We start from the raw sequence: 20,117 nt of genomic DNA on the forward strand, positions 1-20,117 counted from the left end.
TCTAAATATAACATAATATACAATTTATATGAACATCTAATGTGAGAATTACTAGAAATTTAAATGAATTTCCTAATACTCAGAACTGCTCAATACAACTGGTCAAAAGTTCTGAAAGCAACGTTTTCTTTTTCAACTAAACTTTATCAAATCAGCTGTACAACTCAAGCATACAACATTAATACTTCTTTACTATGTTTTTAAGATAAATCTATTCTGTTTACGCTCATGAACGTAATGAATGGTAATGCATCAGATTGCTGCAGAGTAAAAATGTCAAGCCCTATTTAGACTAATGTGTGCATGAACTTTTGCTCTGGCCACACCCCCTTTAGACAGTAGCACCTTTGATTTACTTTATTTGTTACATCTGTCATGTCTGTTTTGTACAGGAAAGTGTGTGTGTGTGTGTGTGTGTCTGCGTGTTACTGTATGTGTGTGTGTGTGTGTGTGACTGTATGTGTGTGTCTGTGTGTGTCTGTGTGTGACTATGTATGTGTGTGAGTGTGTGTGTCTGTGTGTGACTGTATGTGTTTGTGTCTGTGTGTGACTGTATGTATGTGTGTGAGTGTGTGTGTCTGTGTGTGACTGTATGTGTTTGTGTCTGTGTGTGACTGTATGTGTGTGTGTGACTGTACGTGTGTGTGTGTGACTATGTGTTTGTGTGTGTGTTGTGTGTGACTGTATGTGTTTGTGTGTGTGTTGTGTGTGACTGTATGTGTGTTGTGTGTGACTGTATGTGTTTGTGTGTGTGTTGTGTGTGACTGTGTGTGACTGTATGTGTGTCTCTGTGTGTGTGTTGTGTGTGACTGTGTGTGACTGTATGTGTGTCTCTGTGTGTGTGACTGTATGTGTGTCTGTGTGTGACTGTATGTGTGTCTGTGTCTGACTGTATGTGTGTCTGTGTGTGACTGTATGTGTATCTGTGTGTGACTGTATGTGTATCTGTGTGTGACTGTATGTGTGTCTGTGTGTGACTGTATGTGTGTCTGTGTGTGACTGTATGTGTATCTGTGTGTGACTGTATGTGTGTCTGTGTGTGTCTGTGTGTGACTGTATGTGTATGTGTGTCTGTGTGTGTGACTGTATGTGTCTGTATGTGTGTGACTGTGTGTGTGTCTGTGTATCTGTGTGACTGTATGTGTATCTGTGTGTGACTATCTGTGTCTGTGTGTGACTATCTGTGTCTGTGTGTGACTATGTGTGTCTGTGTGTGACTGTATGTGTGTGTGTGTGTGACTGTATGTGTGTCTGTGTGTGACTGTATGTGTATCTGTGTATGACTGTGTGTGTGACTGTATGTGTGTCTGTGCGTGACTGTATTTGTGTCTGTGTGTGACTGTATGTGTGTCTGTGTGTGACTGTATGTGTATCTGTGTCTGTGTGTGACTGTATGTGTGTCTGTGTGTGTGTGACTGTATGTGTGTCTGTGTGTGTGTGACTGTATGTGTGTCTGTGTGTGACTGTATGTGTATCTGTGTGTGACTATGTGTATCTGTGTGTGACTGTATGTGTATCTGTGTCTGTGTGTGACTGTATGTGTTTGTGACTGTGTGTGTGTGACTGTATGTGTGTCTGTGTGTGTGACTGTATGTGTGTCTGTGTGTGTGTGACTGTATGTGTGTCTGTGTGTGACTGTATGTGTATCTGTGTGTGTGTCTGTGTGTGACTGTATGTGTGTGTCTGTGTGTGACTATGTGTGTGACTGTATGTGTATGTGTCTGTGTGTGTCTGTATGTGTGTGACTGTGTGTGTGTCTGTGTATCTGTGTGACTGTATGTGTATCTGTGTGTGACTATCTGTGTCTGTGTGACTATCTGTGTGTATCTGTATGTGTGTCTGTGTGTGACTGTATGTGTATCTGTGTGACTGCATGTGTATCTGTGTGTGACTGTATCTGTGTCTGTGTGTGACTGTATGTGTTTGTGACTGTGTGTGTGTGACTGTATGTGTGTCTGTGTGTGACTGTATGTGTGTGTGTGTGTATCTGTGTGTGACTGTATGTGTGTCTGTGTGTGACTGTATGTGTGTGTGTGTGTCTGTGTGTGACTGTATGTGTGTCTGTGTGTGACTGTATGTGTGTGTGTGTGTCTGTGTGTGACTGTATGTGTGTCTGTGTGTGACTGTATGTGTGTCTGTGTGTGTGTGACTGTATGTGTGTCTGTGTGTGTGTGACTGTATGTGTGTCTGTGTGTGACTGTATGTGTGTCTGTGTGTGACTGCATGTGTGTCTGTGTGTGACTGCATGTGTGTCTCTGTCTGTGTGTGACTGTACGTGTGTGTTTGTCTGTGTGTGACTGTATGTGTCTGTGTTTGTCTGTGTGTGACTGTATGTGTCTGTGTGTGACTGTATGTGTATGTGTGTGACTGTATGTGTGTGTGTGTGTCTGTGTGTGACTGTATGTGTCTGTGTGTGACTGTATGTGACTGTATGTGTCTGTGTGTGACTGTATGTGTATGTGTGTGTCTGTCTGTGTGTGACTGTATGTGTATGTGTATGTGTGTGTGTGTGTGTGTGCAGTACCAGTAAGAGAGTTTGGGAAAGAGGTGAAATGTAAGTGAATTGTTTATAAGAAAAAATCTAATTCATAGATGTACAAAAAAAATCTACATAATATCACGTGTAAAGACTCAATTGATGCCCAGTCTAAATTGACCAGCAAAGGCATTTTTTAAAAATCATTATATCTCAAACAATTTTCATAAAAAAATCAATAAAAAATGTATTATGTGTATTTTGATAGTCTTGACAAAGTCACAAAGTTTGATTTCCATACTAAAAATTATATGGAATTTAAAAAGTATTATCCACCTCTCCCGGGTCAAAAATGACCTGAATGCAATAGGAGGGTTAAGTTACTTCATCTAAATACTGTGGGTAATTATTATCAATATTTTCAGCCATGGCATCTTGACATTTAAGGTTCAATTCATTATTTAAAATTATAGGAATATTCTGTGTTCAATACAAGTTTAGCTCAATTGACAGCATTTGTGTCATAATGTTGATAAACACAAAAATTTATTTTGAAAGTTATATCCAATTTTACAACTTCATTATCATAAGAAACCCTGTAAATCTGCTATTATCTATATCTTTCCACAGATGCGGTTAGTAAGTGATTTTCTCACAGTAAAATCATGTTAACACACATATTGTTTATATCTTGTGTCTATACTTTTGAAACAGTGAGTATTTTAATGTTTACAGATTGACCCCATTGACTTCCATTGTAAGTGTCTCACTGGAACACAGATTTGTGCTTTAAAATAAAGAAATAAAAAATGCCTTTAAAAATCTGCTTTAAAATGATGGTAATTTACTTAAAATAATGTTTGAAATGCCATCTATAGGAACATGTATTACACTTAATTCACTGTATTTAATTTTTTTCCATTTCATTTATTTCCTGTAATGTTTTAATTCAATATATTACACGATTAATAGATTAAAATTATGATTATTTATTATTATGAAGTTATCTGAAAATAATGTGGTGGACCATTTCTGGTGCTGTATGGCAAAATTAAAATCTGTTTTGATGGCTGTATTATTTTTAATTAGTTAGATAATTAATCCTAATATTAATATTAGAGAAATAATACAAGTAAAAATGTATTCTACCTATCAGGGAATTAAAGGTGTTGGAAGCATGTTGAAATTTGTGTTGTCTCTGTGACTGCTCTAGATAAAAATGTGTCCATGGTCTCTGATGCTTTCTGCCTGTCAATCATTTTGCACATTCTCATAGTATTGTAGTTGCAGTGAATTATTGAGGCTTAATGCCATTTTTATGCCATGTTGTTCCTAACAATTGTCAGTTGAGGGCGCTATTGTGCTGCTGTTGTTTTTAACAACCGTTTCTGCTCGTGTCGGTCTCAATAAAGCTCATCTGGTATCTTTTGAGGGCGGGGTTTTGGAAAGAGGGGGTGTGGCTAATTAACCTGTTCTAAACAACAGTCTTTCATCTTGGTCAAAGTCAAGCGCAGGAAAAAATGATAGATCGGCTTTGCTGTTCTTTGAAGAGAAATATATATTCTATACATGTCTTATATATGTACTATATATGTTTTGAGGTGTCTCTAGAGGGCGGCATTTCTCCTGTCAGACATTTTCATTGATTTATTTGACACAATCTGAACTGGTGAAAGCTCTTTCTGTGCAAGTGCTCTTGATCTGTTGCGTAATCGACCAAAACCCCTCAGCAGAACAAACTAAATGTGACTCAACATTGACTGCACAACTCTACACATCCTGTTATAATGAGCCAATGTATGTGCTAATCTCTTTATATTCAGAGGCATTTTGAGTTTGTAGTTACATTTCTTCATTATGAGAAAACAGAAAAGTGATTAAATCGTCGAATGTTTGACATTTAATAGTTTTACAGTTCTGTTGAAATATTTTAAGACTACATTTCTATATTTATTCCTTTCTTAAAGTCTTTATTGCTGCCTTAATATCTCCATCCAGCCTCCAACACAAATATCTTGTATCATGCACCGGTCATCAACAAGTGCAAGGAGAACAAATAAATGGCCACTGTTTGCGATTAATCACGGTAGTCATACATTTATTTATTAAAGTTGCTTTTCCACACTTTCAGAAAAGCAGCTTTTGAACCTTTTAAAACTTTCAAAACTGTCAATTAAAACCCAAAACTACCAAAGCTCAAACTGTCAATCAAAGTTCAAAACAATCCTAACAAATCTGACAGAATCTTAAATGCACTGATAACTACAGCGAATTATGAATAAATGTTTAATTAAGAAGGTGAAATACAGTAAACTTTCATCTGCTGTAACATACCAGTGTCTTGAGATCCACTGAAAACCAGTTTGGCACATAAACCATCTTAAACCTTTTCTTGATCTCTTCATTGAACTCCATCTTGTGTGTGTGTGTGTGTGTCTGTGTTTCTGTCTCTGTGTGTGTGAGTGCATGTGTTGTGTGTGTGTTTCTGTCTCTGGGTTTATGTTAATGAGCGTGTGTGTATGTATGTGTGTGTGTGTGTGTGTGTGTTCTGTCTGTGTGTGTTTGTATTTATGTCTGTGTGTTTGTGTATATGTGTGTGTTTATGTGTGTTTGTGTTTATGTCTGTGTGTTTGTTTATATGTGTGTGTTTGTTTATGTCTGTGTGTTTGTGTATATGTGTGTGTTTATGTTTATGTCTGTGTTTGTGTATATGTGTTTGTTTATGTCTGTGTGTTTGTGTATATGTGTGTGTTTATGTGTGTGTGTGTGATTATGTTTATGTGTGTGTGTTTATGTGTGTGTTTGTGTTTATGTCTATGTGTGTGAGTGTGTTTATATGTGTGTGTTTATGTGTGTGGGATTATGTTTATGTGTGTTTTTGTGTGATTATGTTTATGTGTGTGTTTCTGTCTGTGTGTGTGTTTATGTGTGTGTTTCTGTCTGTGTTTGTTTGTGTGTGTGTGATTGTGTGTGTGTGTTTATGTCTGTGTGTGTATGTTTATGTGTGTGTTTATGTCTGTGTGTGTAAATTACTTCTCTAAAATTGTAATCAGATTACTTTACTGATCACTTCAACTAAAAAGTAATCACATTACTAATTACTTTTAGCTACGCTCTAAAACCATTAAAAAATAAATAAATTATACACACACACACACACACACACACACTGTATATATTGTCCATAATTATAAAATAAAAAATAAAATAAAATAAATAATAATGATAGAAACTAATTTAAAAAAATATATTTTATATTATTGTTGCTGAAATGCACATTAGACAGTGTAGCCTTGATTGTGACTTGATGCAACAGTAACATCTGTAAAAAAAAATTATAAAATAATTATATATACGCCTACCTAATTTATATGGGGCTAAATTGAAATATTCTGAGTGCGATCCAATTGATCAAGTACAGTCATCTCTTTGTATTTCTGAGGGCAAACACAGACAGTTAATTTTTCCCAAATTTTAAGAGCAGATTCTAGAACAGATTTTACACCAAAGAAAAACTGATTGCTAATTATGAAAAGTTGCCATAGTTCCTCCATTAGTTCGTTTAATAACTTCATATTTTTAACAGTGATGTTTGTAATTAGATCACTAGTAAAACCAAGCGTGGCAAACAAACTACGTCACTGTGAATGTGTGCATTTGTGTGTGCGTATATGGTGGGGTCCCTTTCGCTTCATACAGATGTGAAATGTCAATAGTGGCTGTTCGCCACTTCTGAATGCATATAGGGGAAACACTGCAGTACTGTTTCTTACACACACACCTCCGCACATGATGTAGTCTCTGAAGAACGGAACTCTGAACCAGAAGGGAAGCATCAGCAGGTACGGCGTCAGTCCAGGGAACATCTGCGAGAATCCTGACACTTCCGTACAGAAATTCCCAAATCCACCTGCCACCAGAACGCCGTGCGGATGAAACCCGAACAGGTAATTATGAGCAGGATCCAAATCCACTGTTTTTATCAACTACACAGACAGAGAGAGAGAAACAAAATTAACTCTTTAATCTCTGAAGGTGTTTTTAAAGATTTCCTGTTTCAGTGGCATACCCAAAATTAAATGCTTATAACTCGACAAACAAATAAGGAGGGTCAAGTGTTTGGTATCACTGTAAAGAAAACTTTTCAAGTTTTTTTAATGATATAGAAAATGATACTCTGAGCCTAAAAAAAAAACGCTGAAATTCACAAAAACAATTGAGACAAAAATTAAAAAGAAATTCTTATTTTTCTGATTTGATATTATATATCTCTGGGTGTAAATAAGGTGTCTCAGAAAAACTGCTTTTGTTTTGTTCCCAATCATGTCAACTGTACCTGAGAAACATTTTATGTTGATAGGACAAAGCAAAATTTATAACATTACAAAAATAATTTATCACAGTGTCCAAAAACATCTCCAAACAATTAAAACATAATAATTGTACATAAGAACTAATTACACATGCAAACACAACAATGACTAAAGGTTTGCATAGCATGCACACATGATTTTAGTAATGAGATTTCACAGAATGAGTTTCATTCTGTGTCATTTGAGTCATCATTGAGTCTGTGTCATGTATTTGGCGCCATCTCCTGGTGGCCATATGTAACATTGTGCTTCATGTGGATTATCTAATGATCTATACATCTGATTATCTTGTGTGTGGACTCGTTTGAAAGATAATCACCTCCTCTAAGTTATGATATGTGATATTTTATGTTCTCTTTATTTATCATGAAGTTACAAGTGAAAATGCAGCATATAAGCAACACCAACATAATTGTTAAAGACATATACTTAGCTATTACTCACTATATTTGTGTCTGTGAGTAAAACAAATAGGCTGGTTGTCTTCTACTCTTTAAGATCTTTCCAGCAACATATGACACATGACTATTTGATGAGTTTGATGTTTTTACTGATCGTAATAATATGTACAGTGCAATTTGTTTAATAAAATATAAAAACGGAACATTTCTGATTTATCTGCATATTTTAAAGCACTTGTTCAGTTTTGGTCATAATGTCTACATGCATTGGAAAGTTGAGCTTCTAAACTTTCAATCGATACCTATTTTGAGTTGGTCAACACTGTAGTTGTTAATATTTTGACCATTGATTTTCTTGCGGGCCATCGCCAGAATCTTAAGTCACCATTCACTTTCATGTTTGGGGGAACTGTCCCTTTAAGTGTCTTTCATGAATGATTCATTGAACAAATACTCGAACTCACTGTGATGGGAAAATATTCTTTGAAGTACGTCCAGACACGCCAACTCCTAACCCACAATGACCTCCGACCTCCACATATGGGAGTGTCCCTGTCCAGGTACATCCAACCAGCATAAAGCACTCCCAGAATCCACCAATCACTGATGCACAAGAGCACAAACGCCACCAGACAGACCTGAGCTGAAGACAGACAGAGAGACAGACAGGTGTGTCTAGAGCGCTGCATGTTTATTAGAGTGTTTTGCTAATTCCGTTGTGGATCAGATGTGATCTGTGTGTCACTCAAAGGTTCTGGATTCAGTTCTGTAGATGTTAAAACATTCTCTAAAGACACAGAACATTTTCAAGTGATAATGTGTGCAACTCAAGAAAACACTGGGAGGAGGGAGTTCATTATCATGAAAATAAAGGTCTAAAAATTAATTATTTAAAAAATTTAAATAGGCTTAATATTAAACAAAACATAATTATGTCTTTCTTTTGTTTTTGGGGTGAAATATGACCTGGATATGTTCTTAACAGCTTTTGTGTTATACACACCGTTGAGCCAAAACATTATGACCACTCACAGGTGATGCGAATAACGTTGATCATCTCCTAACAAGGCCACATGTCAAGATCTGTGTAGATTAGATGGTAAGTGAACAATCAGTTCTCGTAGTCAACATGTTGAATGCAGGAGAAATGGGCAGGAGTAAAGACCTGACTGACTTTGACAAGTACCAAATTGTTATGACCAGACGACTGGGTCAGAGCATCTCTGAAACGGCTTGTGGGGTGCTCCCGGTCAGCAGTGGTGAGCACCTACCGACAGCGGTCCGAGGAGGGACCACAAACCACAAACCGGTGACAGGGTGTTGGGTGCCCACGGCTCATCGATGCGCGAGGGCAATGAAGGCTATCCCGTCTGGTCTGAACCGACAGAAGGTCTACTGTGGCACAAGTCACAGAAAATGTTAATGACGGTTACGGGAGGAATGTGTCACAACACACAGTGCATCGTACCCTGCTGTGTATGGGACTGTGTAGTCGCAGACCGCTCAGAGTGCCCATGATGACCCCTGTCCACTGTCGAAAGCACCTACAATGGGCACACGAGCATCGGAACTGGACCTTGGAGCAGTGGAAGAAGGTCGCCTGGTCTGATGAATCCTGTTTTCTTCTACATCATGTGGGCGGCTGTGTAAGTGAGTGTCGTTTACCTGGGGAAGTGATGGCACCAGGATGCACTGTATTAAGATGACAAGCTGGTGGAGGGAGTGTGATGCTCTGGGCAATGTTCTGCTGGGAAACTCTGGGTCCATCTATTCATGTGGACGTCAGTTTAACACGTGCCACCTACCTAAACATAGTTGCAGACCAGGTACACCCCTTCATGGCAATGGTATTCCCTGTGGCCTCTTTCAGCAGGATAATGTGTCCTGCCACACTGCACACATTGTTCAGGAATGGTTTGAGGAACATGATGAGGAGTTCAAGGTGTTGCCCTGGCCTCCAAATTCCCCAGATCTCAATCCGATTGAGCATCTGTGGGATGTGCTGGACCAACAAGTCCGATCCACGGCGGCTCCATCTCGCACCTTACAGAACTCAAGATGGCGCCGAGTATGGCTGCTGCGTTGCGAGCTCCGACACAACATAGTAATGTTTTGTTTGTTTTGTTCACAATTCTTATGTTTTTTGTCTTGGATGTTGTCTGCCTTATTGTCTACGACAGACAAACACTTTTGGACATTGGTTCAGGAATCTCACACCGTAAACCGGACTTCACATTCCTCAATGCCGACCCGCTGTTTACAAACACGCAAGCGGAGCCCTTTGTCTGGGCAGCACGGCCGCGGAAACGCAGGAGGAAAAGGGAAAACAGAGCCGGCGTTCTCATCAGAGTAAGACGCCGCGCAAATCGACCCCCGCTACCCACTATTCTACTGGCAAATGTTCAGTCTCTGGACAACAAGCTCTGTGAGCTGAAAGCGCGGATCTCTTTCCAACGAGATACAAGGGACTGCTGCATTATCTGCCTTACGGAAACTTGGATGTCTGCGGAGATTCCAGACTCAGCCATTCTACCCGCGGGGTTTTCCGTGCACCGAGCGGACAGAGCGAAAGACCTCTCAGGTAAAAGCAGAGGAGGTGGTGTATGTTTTATGATCAACAAATCCTGGTGTGATCAGAGGAACGTACATTCCATCAAGTCTTTCTGCTCTCCTGATCTGGAATTTCTCATGCTTCTGTGTCGACCATTCTGGCTACCGAGGGAATTCACAGCGGTCATTATCACTGCTGTGTACATCCCCCCACAAGCCGACATAGACCGGGCACTCAAGGAACTGTATGGGATTATAAGTGAGCAAGAAACAGCACACCCTGAGGCTGCGTTCATTGTGACCGGGGACTTTAATAAAGCCAGTTTAAAATCAGTTGCACCAAAATATCACCAGCACATTAGTTCCAAAACACGAGGGGACCGGGTTTTGGACCATTGCTACTCTCCCTTCCGGGATGGCTACAAATCCCTCCCCCGCCCACCATTTGGCAAATCGGACCACTCTTCCATTCTGCTTCTGCCCGCTTACAGGCAGAAACTGAAACAGGAAGCACCCATCCTCAGAACGATCCAGTGCTGGTCGGACCAATCAGATTCTACGCTACAAGACGTTTTGATCACACGGACTGGGAGATGTTCCGGTCCGCCTCTGATGACGACATCGAGCTTTACGCTGATAGCGTAATGTGTTTCATCAGAACGTGCGTAGAGGACGTCGTTCCGACCAGAACTGTACGAATCTATCCGAATCAGAAACCTTGGATCAATAGCGATGTTCGTGCGGCACTTAATGTGCGGACCTCCGCTTTTAATTCCGGAACTTGGGAGCAAAACAAGTCAGTTATACCTCCGAAAACTATCAGAACCGCAAAACGCCAGTACAGGAGCAAGATTGAAGGACAGTTTAACACCACCAACTCTAGAAGCACGTGGCAGGGAATTAACATCACGGACTTTAAAGGGAATAAAAACTCCGCCATGAACACCGCTGCCTCTCTCCCGGATGAGCTAAATACTTTTTATGCTCGTTTCGAGGGAAATAACACCGCCCTCGCGGAGAGAGCTCTCGCGGCTGAAGCTACAGAGGTTAGTTTACTCTCCGTCTCTGTAGCGGATGTAACCCAATTCTTCCGACGGGTGAATATCCGTAAAGCCGTGGGTCCAGACGGCATTCCGGGCCGCATTATCAGAGCATGCGCAAACCAGCTGGCTGGTGTTTTTACGGACATTTTCAACCTTTCCCTCTCTTTGTCTGTAGTCCCCACATGCTTTAAAACATCCACCATTGTGCCTGTTCCAAAACAATCAAAAATAACTTGTTTAAATGACTGGCGTCCTGTTGCTCTGACCCCCATCATCAGCAAATGCTTTGAGAGACTAATCAGAGATTACATCTGCTCTGTATTGCCACTCAATCTTGACCCGCTGCAGTTTGCTTACCGCAACAACCGCTCCACTGATGATGCCATTGCATCTACAATACACACTGCTCTCTCCCACCTGGAAAAAAGGAACACTTATGTGAGAATGCTGTTTGTAGACTACAGCTCAGCATTCAACACCATAGTGCCCTCCAAGCTAGATGAGAAACTCCGGGCTCTGGGCTTAAACAGCTCGCTGTGCCGCTGGATCCTGGACTTCCTGTCAAGCAGACGCCAGGTGGTTAGAATAGGCAGCAACATCTCCTCATCACTGACCCTCAACACTGGAGCCCCACAGGGCTGTGTTCTCAGCCCACTACTGTATTCCTTGTACACACATGACTGTGTGGCAACACACAGCTCCAATGCCATCATTAAGTTTGCTGATGACACGACGGTGGTAGGTCTGATCACTGACAATGATCAAACAGCCTACAGAGAGGAGGTACACACTCTGACACACTGGTGTCAGGAGCACAACCTCTCCCTCAACGTCAGTAAGACAAAGGAGCTTGTGGTGGACTTCAGAAGAAAAGACAGAGAACACAGTCCCATCACCATCAATGGAGCACCAGTGGAGAGAGTCAGCAGCTTCAAGTTCCTGGGTGTCCACATCACTGAGGAACTCACATGGTCCATCCACACTGAAGTCGTTGTGAAGAAGGCCCATCAGTGCCTCTTCTTCCTGAGACGGCTGAGGAAGTTTGGAATGAACCGCCACATCCTCACACGGTTCTACACCTGCACTGTGGAGAGCATCCTGACTGGCTGTATCTCCGCCTGGTACGGCAATAGCACCGCCCACAACCGCAAAGCACTGCAAAGGATGGTGCGAACTGCCAGACACATCATCGGAGGTGAGCTTCCCTCCCTCCAGGAAATATATACAAGGCGGTGTATGAAAAAAGCTCAGAGGATCATCAGAGACTCCAGCCACCCGAGCCATGGGCTGTTCTCACTGCTACCATCAGGTAGGCGGTATCGCAGCATCAGGACCCGCACCAGCCGACTCCATGACAGCTTCTTCCCCCAAGCAATCAGACTTTTGAACTCTTGATCTCCCACGATCAAAATACATCAGCACTGCACTTTATTACTCTTACTCTTATATCTCACACTGGACTGTCATAAATTATATTACTGTCATTATATTATGTCTCTCTTAACAACTGACTATCAACCGACAGCTGAATGTCAATACAGTACAATACTGTATATTCTATATATATATATACTTTTTTATTCTATTGTGTGTATTGTATAGTGTACAGTGTATGTTATTATTTGTATATTGTGTTGTGTGTAATTATGTGTATATTAGACTTTAAATTGTGTTGTGTAAATCTGATGTTTATTGTATATTGGTATATGTCTCATCACTGTCACGACTGCTATGTTGATCGGAACTGCACCCAAGAATTTCACACACCATTGCACTTGTGTATATAGCTGTGTGACAATAAAGTGATTTGATTTTGATTTGATTTGACTTGAAGGATCTGCTGCTAATGTCTTGGTGTCAGATACCACAGGACACCTTCAGGGGTCTTGTAGAGTCCATGCCTCGATGGGTCGGTGCTGTTTTGGCAGCACGCGGAGAACCAACAGCGTATTAGGCAGGTGGTCATAATGTTTTTACAGTCTTTTTACATCAGTGTTTACAGTGATTTGGGTCATTACTGACAAATAATGTAGTCCAAGGTGATAAAAATGAGAAATCTTTTACAAATCTTTTTTAAAACGTGTCAAGTTTGTAAAAATTGCATCGTTGTGACCAATTTTGGACACAACACACACACACCACACACTCACTCACAACTCACACAACCTCACAAAACACGCACACAATACACACACAACACACACCTTACAAAACATGCACACAACACACACACCACACACAACACACACAACCTCACAAAACACGCACACAATACACACACAACACACACCTTACAAAACATGCACACAACACACACACCACACACTCACACACAACACACACACCTTACAAAACACGCACACAACACACACACCACACACTCACACACAACACACACAACCTCACAAAACACGCACACAATACACACACAACACACACCTTACAAAACATGCACACAACACACACACCACACACTCACACACAACACACACACCTTACAAAACATGCACACAACACACACACCACACACTCACACACAACACACACACCTTACAAAACACGCACACAACACACACACCACACACTCACACACAACACACACACCTTACAAAACACGCACACAACACACACACCACACACTCACACACAACACACACACCTTACAAAACACGCACACAACACACACTCACAACTCACAACACACACACTCACAACTCACACAACCTCACAAAACACACACACACAGCACACTCTCACACACAACCTCACAAAACACACTCACACACAAAACACACACACACACCCTTACAAAACACGCACACAACACTCACACACACAACACACACACACAACCTTACAAAACACGCACACAACACACTCTCACACACACAACCTCACAAAACACACTCACACACAACACACACACACACCCTTACAAAACACGCACACAACACACACAACACACAACCTTACAAAACACGCACACAACACACACTCACTCACACACTCACACACAACACACAACCTTACAAAACATGCACACAACACACACTCACAACTCACAAAACACACAAACAACACACTCACACACACTCACAACTCACACACAACACACACACAACCTCACAAAACACGCACATAACACACACTCACAACTCACACAACCTCAAAAAACATACACTCACAAAACACACAACCTCACAAAACACACACTCACAACTCACACAACCTCACAAAATACACAAACAATCACACACACAGCAGACTCTCATTCACACACACACAACTTACTACACACACAGCACAGACTCACACACACACACACTCACAGCACAGACTCACACACACTCAGCACAGACTCACACTCACTCACACACACACTCACACAGCACAGACTCACACACACACACACACAGACTCACACACACAGCACAGACTCACACTCACACAGCACAGACTCACACAGCACGGACTCACACACACACTCACTTACTCACACACTCACACAGCACAGACTCACACACTCACACACACAGCACAGACTCACACACTCACACACACAGCACAGACTCACACATTCACACTCACACACACAGCACAGACTCACACACTCACTCACTCACTCACACACTCACACAGCACAGACTCACACACAGCACAGACTCACACACACAGCACAGACTCACACACACACAGCACACACTCACTCACTCACACACACACATAGCACACACTCACTCACTCACACACAGCACAGACTCACACACTCACACACACAGCACAGACTCACAGCACAGACTCACACACTCACTCGCTCACACACACAGCACAGACTCACACACACAGCACAGACTCACTCACTCACTCTCACACACACACTCACTCACAGCACAGACTCACACACTCACTCACTCACACACACAGCACAGACTCACACACTCACTCACACACACACAGCACAGACTCACACACACACAGCACAGACTCACACACTCACTCACTCACACACACAGCACAGACTCACACACTCACTCACACACACAGCACAGACTCACACACTCACTCACACACACAGCACAGACTCACACACACACACTCACTCACACACTCACACACACACAGCACAGACTCACACACACACACTCACAAACACAGCACAGACTCACACACTCACTCACACACTCACACAGCACAGACTCACACACACACTCACACAGCACAGACTCACACACAGCACAGACTCACACACACACACACAGCACAGACTCACACACTCACTCACACACACAGCACAGACTCACACACACACACACACACAGCACACACTCACTCACTCACACACACACATAGCACACACTCACTCACACACAGCACACACTCACACACACAGCACAGACTCACAGCACAGACTCACACACTCACTCGCTCACACACACAGCACAGACTCACACACACAGCACAGACTCACTCACTCACTCTCACACACACACTCACTCACAGCACAGACTCACACACTCACTCACACACAGCACAGACTCACACACTCACTCACACACACACAGCACAGACTCACACACACACAGCACAGACTCACACACTCACTCACACAGCACAGACTCACACACTCACTCACTCACACACACAGCACAGACTCACACACTCACTCACACACACACACAGCACAGACTCACACACTCACTCACACAGCACAGACTCACACACTCACTCACACAGCACAGACTCACACACTCACTCACACACAGCACAGACTCACAGCACAGACTCACACACTCACACACACAGCACAGACTCACTCACTCACTCTCACACACACACTCACTCACAGCACAGACTCACACACTCACTCACTCACACACACAGCACAGACTCACACACTCACTCACACGCACAGCACAGACTCACACACTCGCTCACACACACACAGCACAGACTCACACACTCACTCACACAGCACAGACTCACACACTCACTCACACACACAGCACAGACTCACACACAGCACAGACTCACACACAGCACAGACTCACACACTCACTCACACACACAGCACAGACTCACACACTCACTCACTCACACACACAGCACAGACTCACACACTCACTCACACACACACACAGCACAGACTCACACACACACTCACTCACTCACACACACACAGCACAGACTCACACACTCACTCACACAGCACAGACTCACACACACACTCACTCACACACTCACTCACACACACAGCACAGACTCACACACAGCACAGACTCACACACAGCACAGACTCACACACAGCACAGACTCACACACTCACTCACACACACAGCACAGACTCACACACTCACTCACTCACACACACAGCACAGACTCACACACTCACTCACACACACACACAGCACAGACTCACACACACACTCACTCACTCACACACACACAGCACAGACTCACACACTCACTCACACAGCACAGACTCACACACACACTCACTCACACACTCACTCACTCACACACACACAGCACAGACTCACACACTCACTCACACAGCACAGACTCACACACACAGCACAGACTCACACACTCACTCACACAGCACAGACTCACACACACACTCACTCACACACACACAGCACAGACTCACACACTCACTCACACAGCACAGACTCACACACACACAGCACAGACTCACACACTCACTCACTCACACACACAGCACAGACTCACACACTCACTCACACAGCACAGACTCACACACTCACTCACACACTCACTCACACTCACACAGTACAGACTCACACACTCACTCACACAGCACAGACTCACACACACACAGCAGACTCACACACTCACTCACACAGCACAGACTCACACACTCACTCACACACACACACAGCACAGACTCACACACACACTCACTCACACACTCACTCACTCACACACACACACACACAGCACAGACTCACACACTCACTCACACAGCACAGACTCACACACTCACTCACACAGCACAGACTCACACACTCACTCACACAGCACAGACTCACACACTCACTCACACACACACACACAGCACAGACTCACTCACACACTCACTCACTCACTCACACACACAGCACAGACTCACACACTCACTCACACACACACACACAGCACAGACTCACACACTCACTCACACACACACACAGCACAGACTCACACACACACTCACTCACACACACACACACACAGCACAGACTCACACACTCACTCACACAGCACAGACTCACACACTCACTCACTCACACACACAGCACAGACTCACACACTCACTCACACAGCACAGACTCACACACTCACTCACACAGCACACACTCACACACTCACTCACACACACACACAGCACAGACTCACACACTCGCTCACACACACACAGCACAGACTCACACACTCGCTCACACAGCAGACTCACACACACACAGCACAGACTCACACACTCACACACACACAGCACAGACTCACACACTCACTCACTCACACACACAGCACAGACTCACACACTCACTCACACACTCACACAGCACAGACTCACACACTCACTCACACACTCACTCACACACACACACAGTACAGACTCACACACTCACTCACACAGCACAGACTCACACACACACAGCACAGACTCACACACTCACTCACACAGCACAGACTCACACACTCACTCACACAGCACAGACTCACACACACACAGCACAGACTCACACACTCACTCACACAGCACAGACTCACACACTCACTCACACAGCACAGACTCACACACTCACTCACACACACACACACAGTACAGACCCACACACTCACTCACACAGCACAGACTCACACACACTCACTCACACAGTACAGACTCACACATACTCACTCACTCACTCACACACACAGCACAGACTCACACACACTCACTCACTCACTCACACAGCACAGACTCACACACACTCACTCACACACACTCACACAGCACAGACTCACTCACACACTCACTCACTCACACACACAGCACAGACTCACACACACACACTCACACACACACACACAGCACACACTCACACACTCACTCACACACACACACAGCACAGACTCACTCACTCACACACACACACTACACACACTCACCCAGAGCCAGAAAGCAGAAGACCCACTGGACCACTGCAACTGTCTGCAGACGCCTGCGCAGAGGAACATTCAGAGGAGCAAACTCGATCTTCATCTCGGAGGAAAAGTCACAAAACACACTTTCACTCTCACACACACATCTAAACAAAAACACACTCGTAACACGCGCGCGACTCCAAAACACCAGCTCCCAAAGTGTGTAAAGTCGCTTATCCTTGATGGGAAAACTACTTTTCTATCATTTATTTCCGCGTGTCCGCTGTATCTGAGTGAGTTTTTATAACTTTATAAATCTTTGTTTTTAAACTGGATCCGTGTGTCTTCACACGCAAGTGGCGTCTCTGTTCCGCGAGTCCCGCCGCGAGTGCACAACTATTCAGTGACGTCACAGACCCGCGGCCCTCCCGCCCAGAGTGCGAGGATGATCTGCGCAAGCGCACAAAGTCAATTTACACTCATTTATTAAACAATAGACATAAAATGTAAATATTGAATAGTAATATAAATCAATAATTTTACTAAAATATTAAATAATTTAAAAGAGCCCCTCATTCAAGTCGAATTGGAATTTTGTTATGAAATTGAAATGAGAAAATCTTAAAATTATTTTTATTTTATTTTTTTAATGGAAAAAATAATAATCTCCATTGTGATTGAATCAGTCAATGTGAGCCCACTTTGAACATTCTTCATAACAAATCTATATTTTATTAATTATTATGGGAGGTCTTTAGCTCCTGCAAGAGGGAGCTTTTTTACCCCAAATTCTATCCTTTCACTTATTGAACAGTTATTGGAAAAACCTTCAATTTAATCACCTTAAACAAAACTGAAAATGTAAAATAAGTATTTTCTCTCAAAATAAATGTGATTATTTCAGGGATTCTCATTAGCTACATAAATATACAATATATTGAGAATTATTAAATGTTAAATCTTCAAATCAACCTTTTCACACTGTGATGACCTCATGGATCAGGTTAGTTTTGCAGTGTACAGTGACAAACCGGTGTTTAGAACAGGGCTGTGATAGTTTCTGTAGTTTTGGAAGGAAATGAACTCAAAGTGCCTTTTACTTTAGCTCCATTTTATCCCACAACTCAGAATGAATTTAAGTCATTTTCCCCCTGCTCTGGATTTTTGCCTGTTTAATAATGAGGTCAGAAGTGATCTGTAATATTCCCAAGAGCCAAATTGTGAAAGTAGTGGAAAAGCTATGCTATCTATTATCTATCTATGTGCTATTTTAAAAATCGCATCTGTCTGTCTGATTATTTATCACAACCTGCAGTTAGGAAACACTTCTCTGGTGTACTGTAAGTCACTGGACATATGATCCATATGATCCACTGCAACTGATCAGTCACTTTATTCAGAGAGATGTCACACATCTGTCATCGGGATGCACGGCAGAGTTCAACTCAAGACCAATAGTAAAAATAGTAATAGAAAAGACAACGAAATCTGAGTTATAAAAAAGTAAAAGTTGACTTAATGTTTATAAATATAATGATTTATGATGTGAAGGTGTAGAAAGAAAATGTAGAAAGTAATTCCAAATAATTTATAGATATTTTCTATTAAATGAATGTTCCTCTGTCCCACTTTACCAGAGGCATGTTGGTAAAGTGGGACAGCATTCAAGACATTTCAAGAGGAGTTACGAGTTTATTATTGACTTACATAGCAGAAATGAATAAATAGCAGTGCAGTACAGTTCAGTGCCTAATACAGAGTATTTTCATTATTGATCATGTAGCATATGAAACAAATGAATGTTGCCTCCATTTTTGGATTATTTTTTCTGCACCTTTGTGTTGTGGATGTGCATGCTTTCTGAGGTTTTGTATTAACATTATAAAAGCAAAATGATACTATATTAAAATACTATGTATTTGCCTTTTTCAGAGGGAAGCTTTTCTTGTGTTTACAAAAAGTTTTACACTAAAATGTACATTTACAAATGGTTATTCTTAATGGACATTTTCAGGAGAATTAACAGCTTGAATTTGTTAAGTTGATTTAACGAGTGGATATTTGAATCATTATGTAATTGTTATGTTGCAAACAATTTAATTACACACAAAATAATACAAATTGCATTTGATCCAGCTTACTGTGG

General features: G+C 42.2%; 2 protein-coding genes across 2 annotated transcripts in view; one reads left to right on the forward strand and one right to left on the reverse strand.

Moving 5' to 3' along the window:
• The window catches only part of mogat3a (monoacylglycerol O-acyltransferase 3a), a 26,770-nt gene extending 8,398 nt beyond the window's left edge, over positions 1–18,372 (reverse strand). The window contains exons 1-3 of the mRNA XM_051661607.1: positions 17,996–18,372; positions 7,715–7,893; positions 6,258–6,462 (exon numbers count right to left, since the gene is read on the reverse strand). Of these exons, the coding sequence (XP_051517567.1) occupies positions 6,258–6,462; positions 7,715–7,893; positions 17,996–18,089 (478 nt within the window). The 5' untranslated portion in view covers positions 18,090–18,372. The remainder of the gene's footprint in view (positions 1–6,257; positions 6,463–7,714; positions 7,894–17,995) is intronic.
• camta2 (calmodulin binding transcription activator 2) overlaps positions 1–20,117 on the forward strand; it is a 248,222-nt gene that overhangs the window by 113,548 nt on the left and 114,557 nt on the right. The gene's annotated exons all lie outside the window — the stretch shown is intronic.

The sequence above is a fragment of the Myxocyprinus asiaticus genome, chromosome 29 (genome assembly GCF_019703515.2).
Source record: "Myxocyprinus asiaticus isolate MX2 ecotype Aquarium Trade chromosome 29, UBuf_Myxa_2, whole genome shotgun sequence".
Lineage (NCBI taxonomy): Eukaryota > Metazoa > Chordata > Actinopteri > Cypriniformes > Catostomidae > Myxocyprinus > Myxocyprinus asiaticus.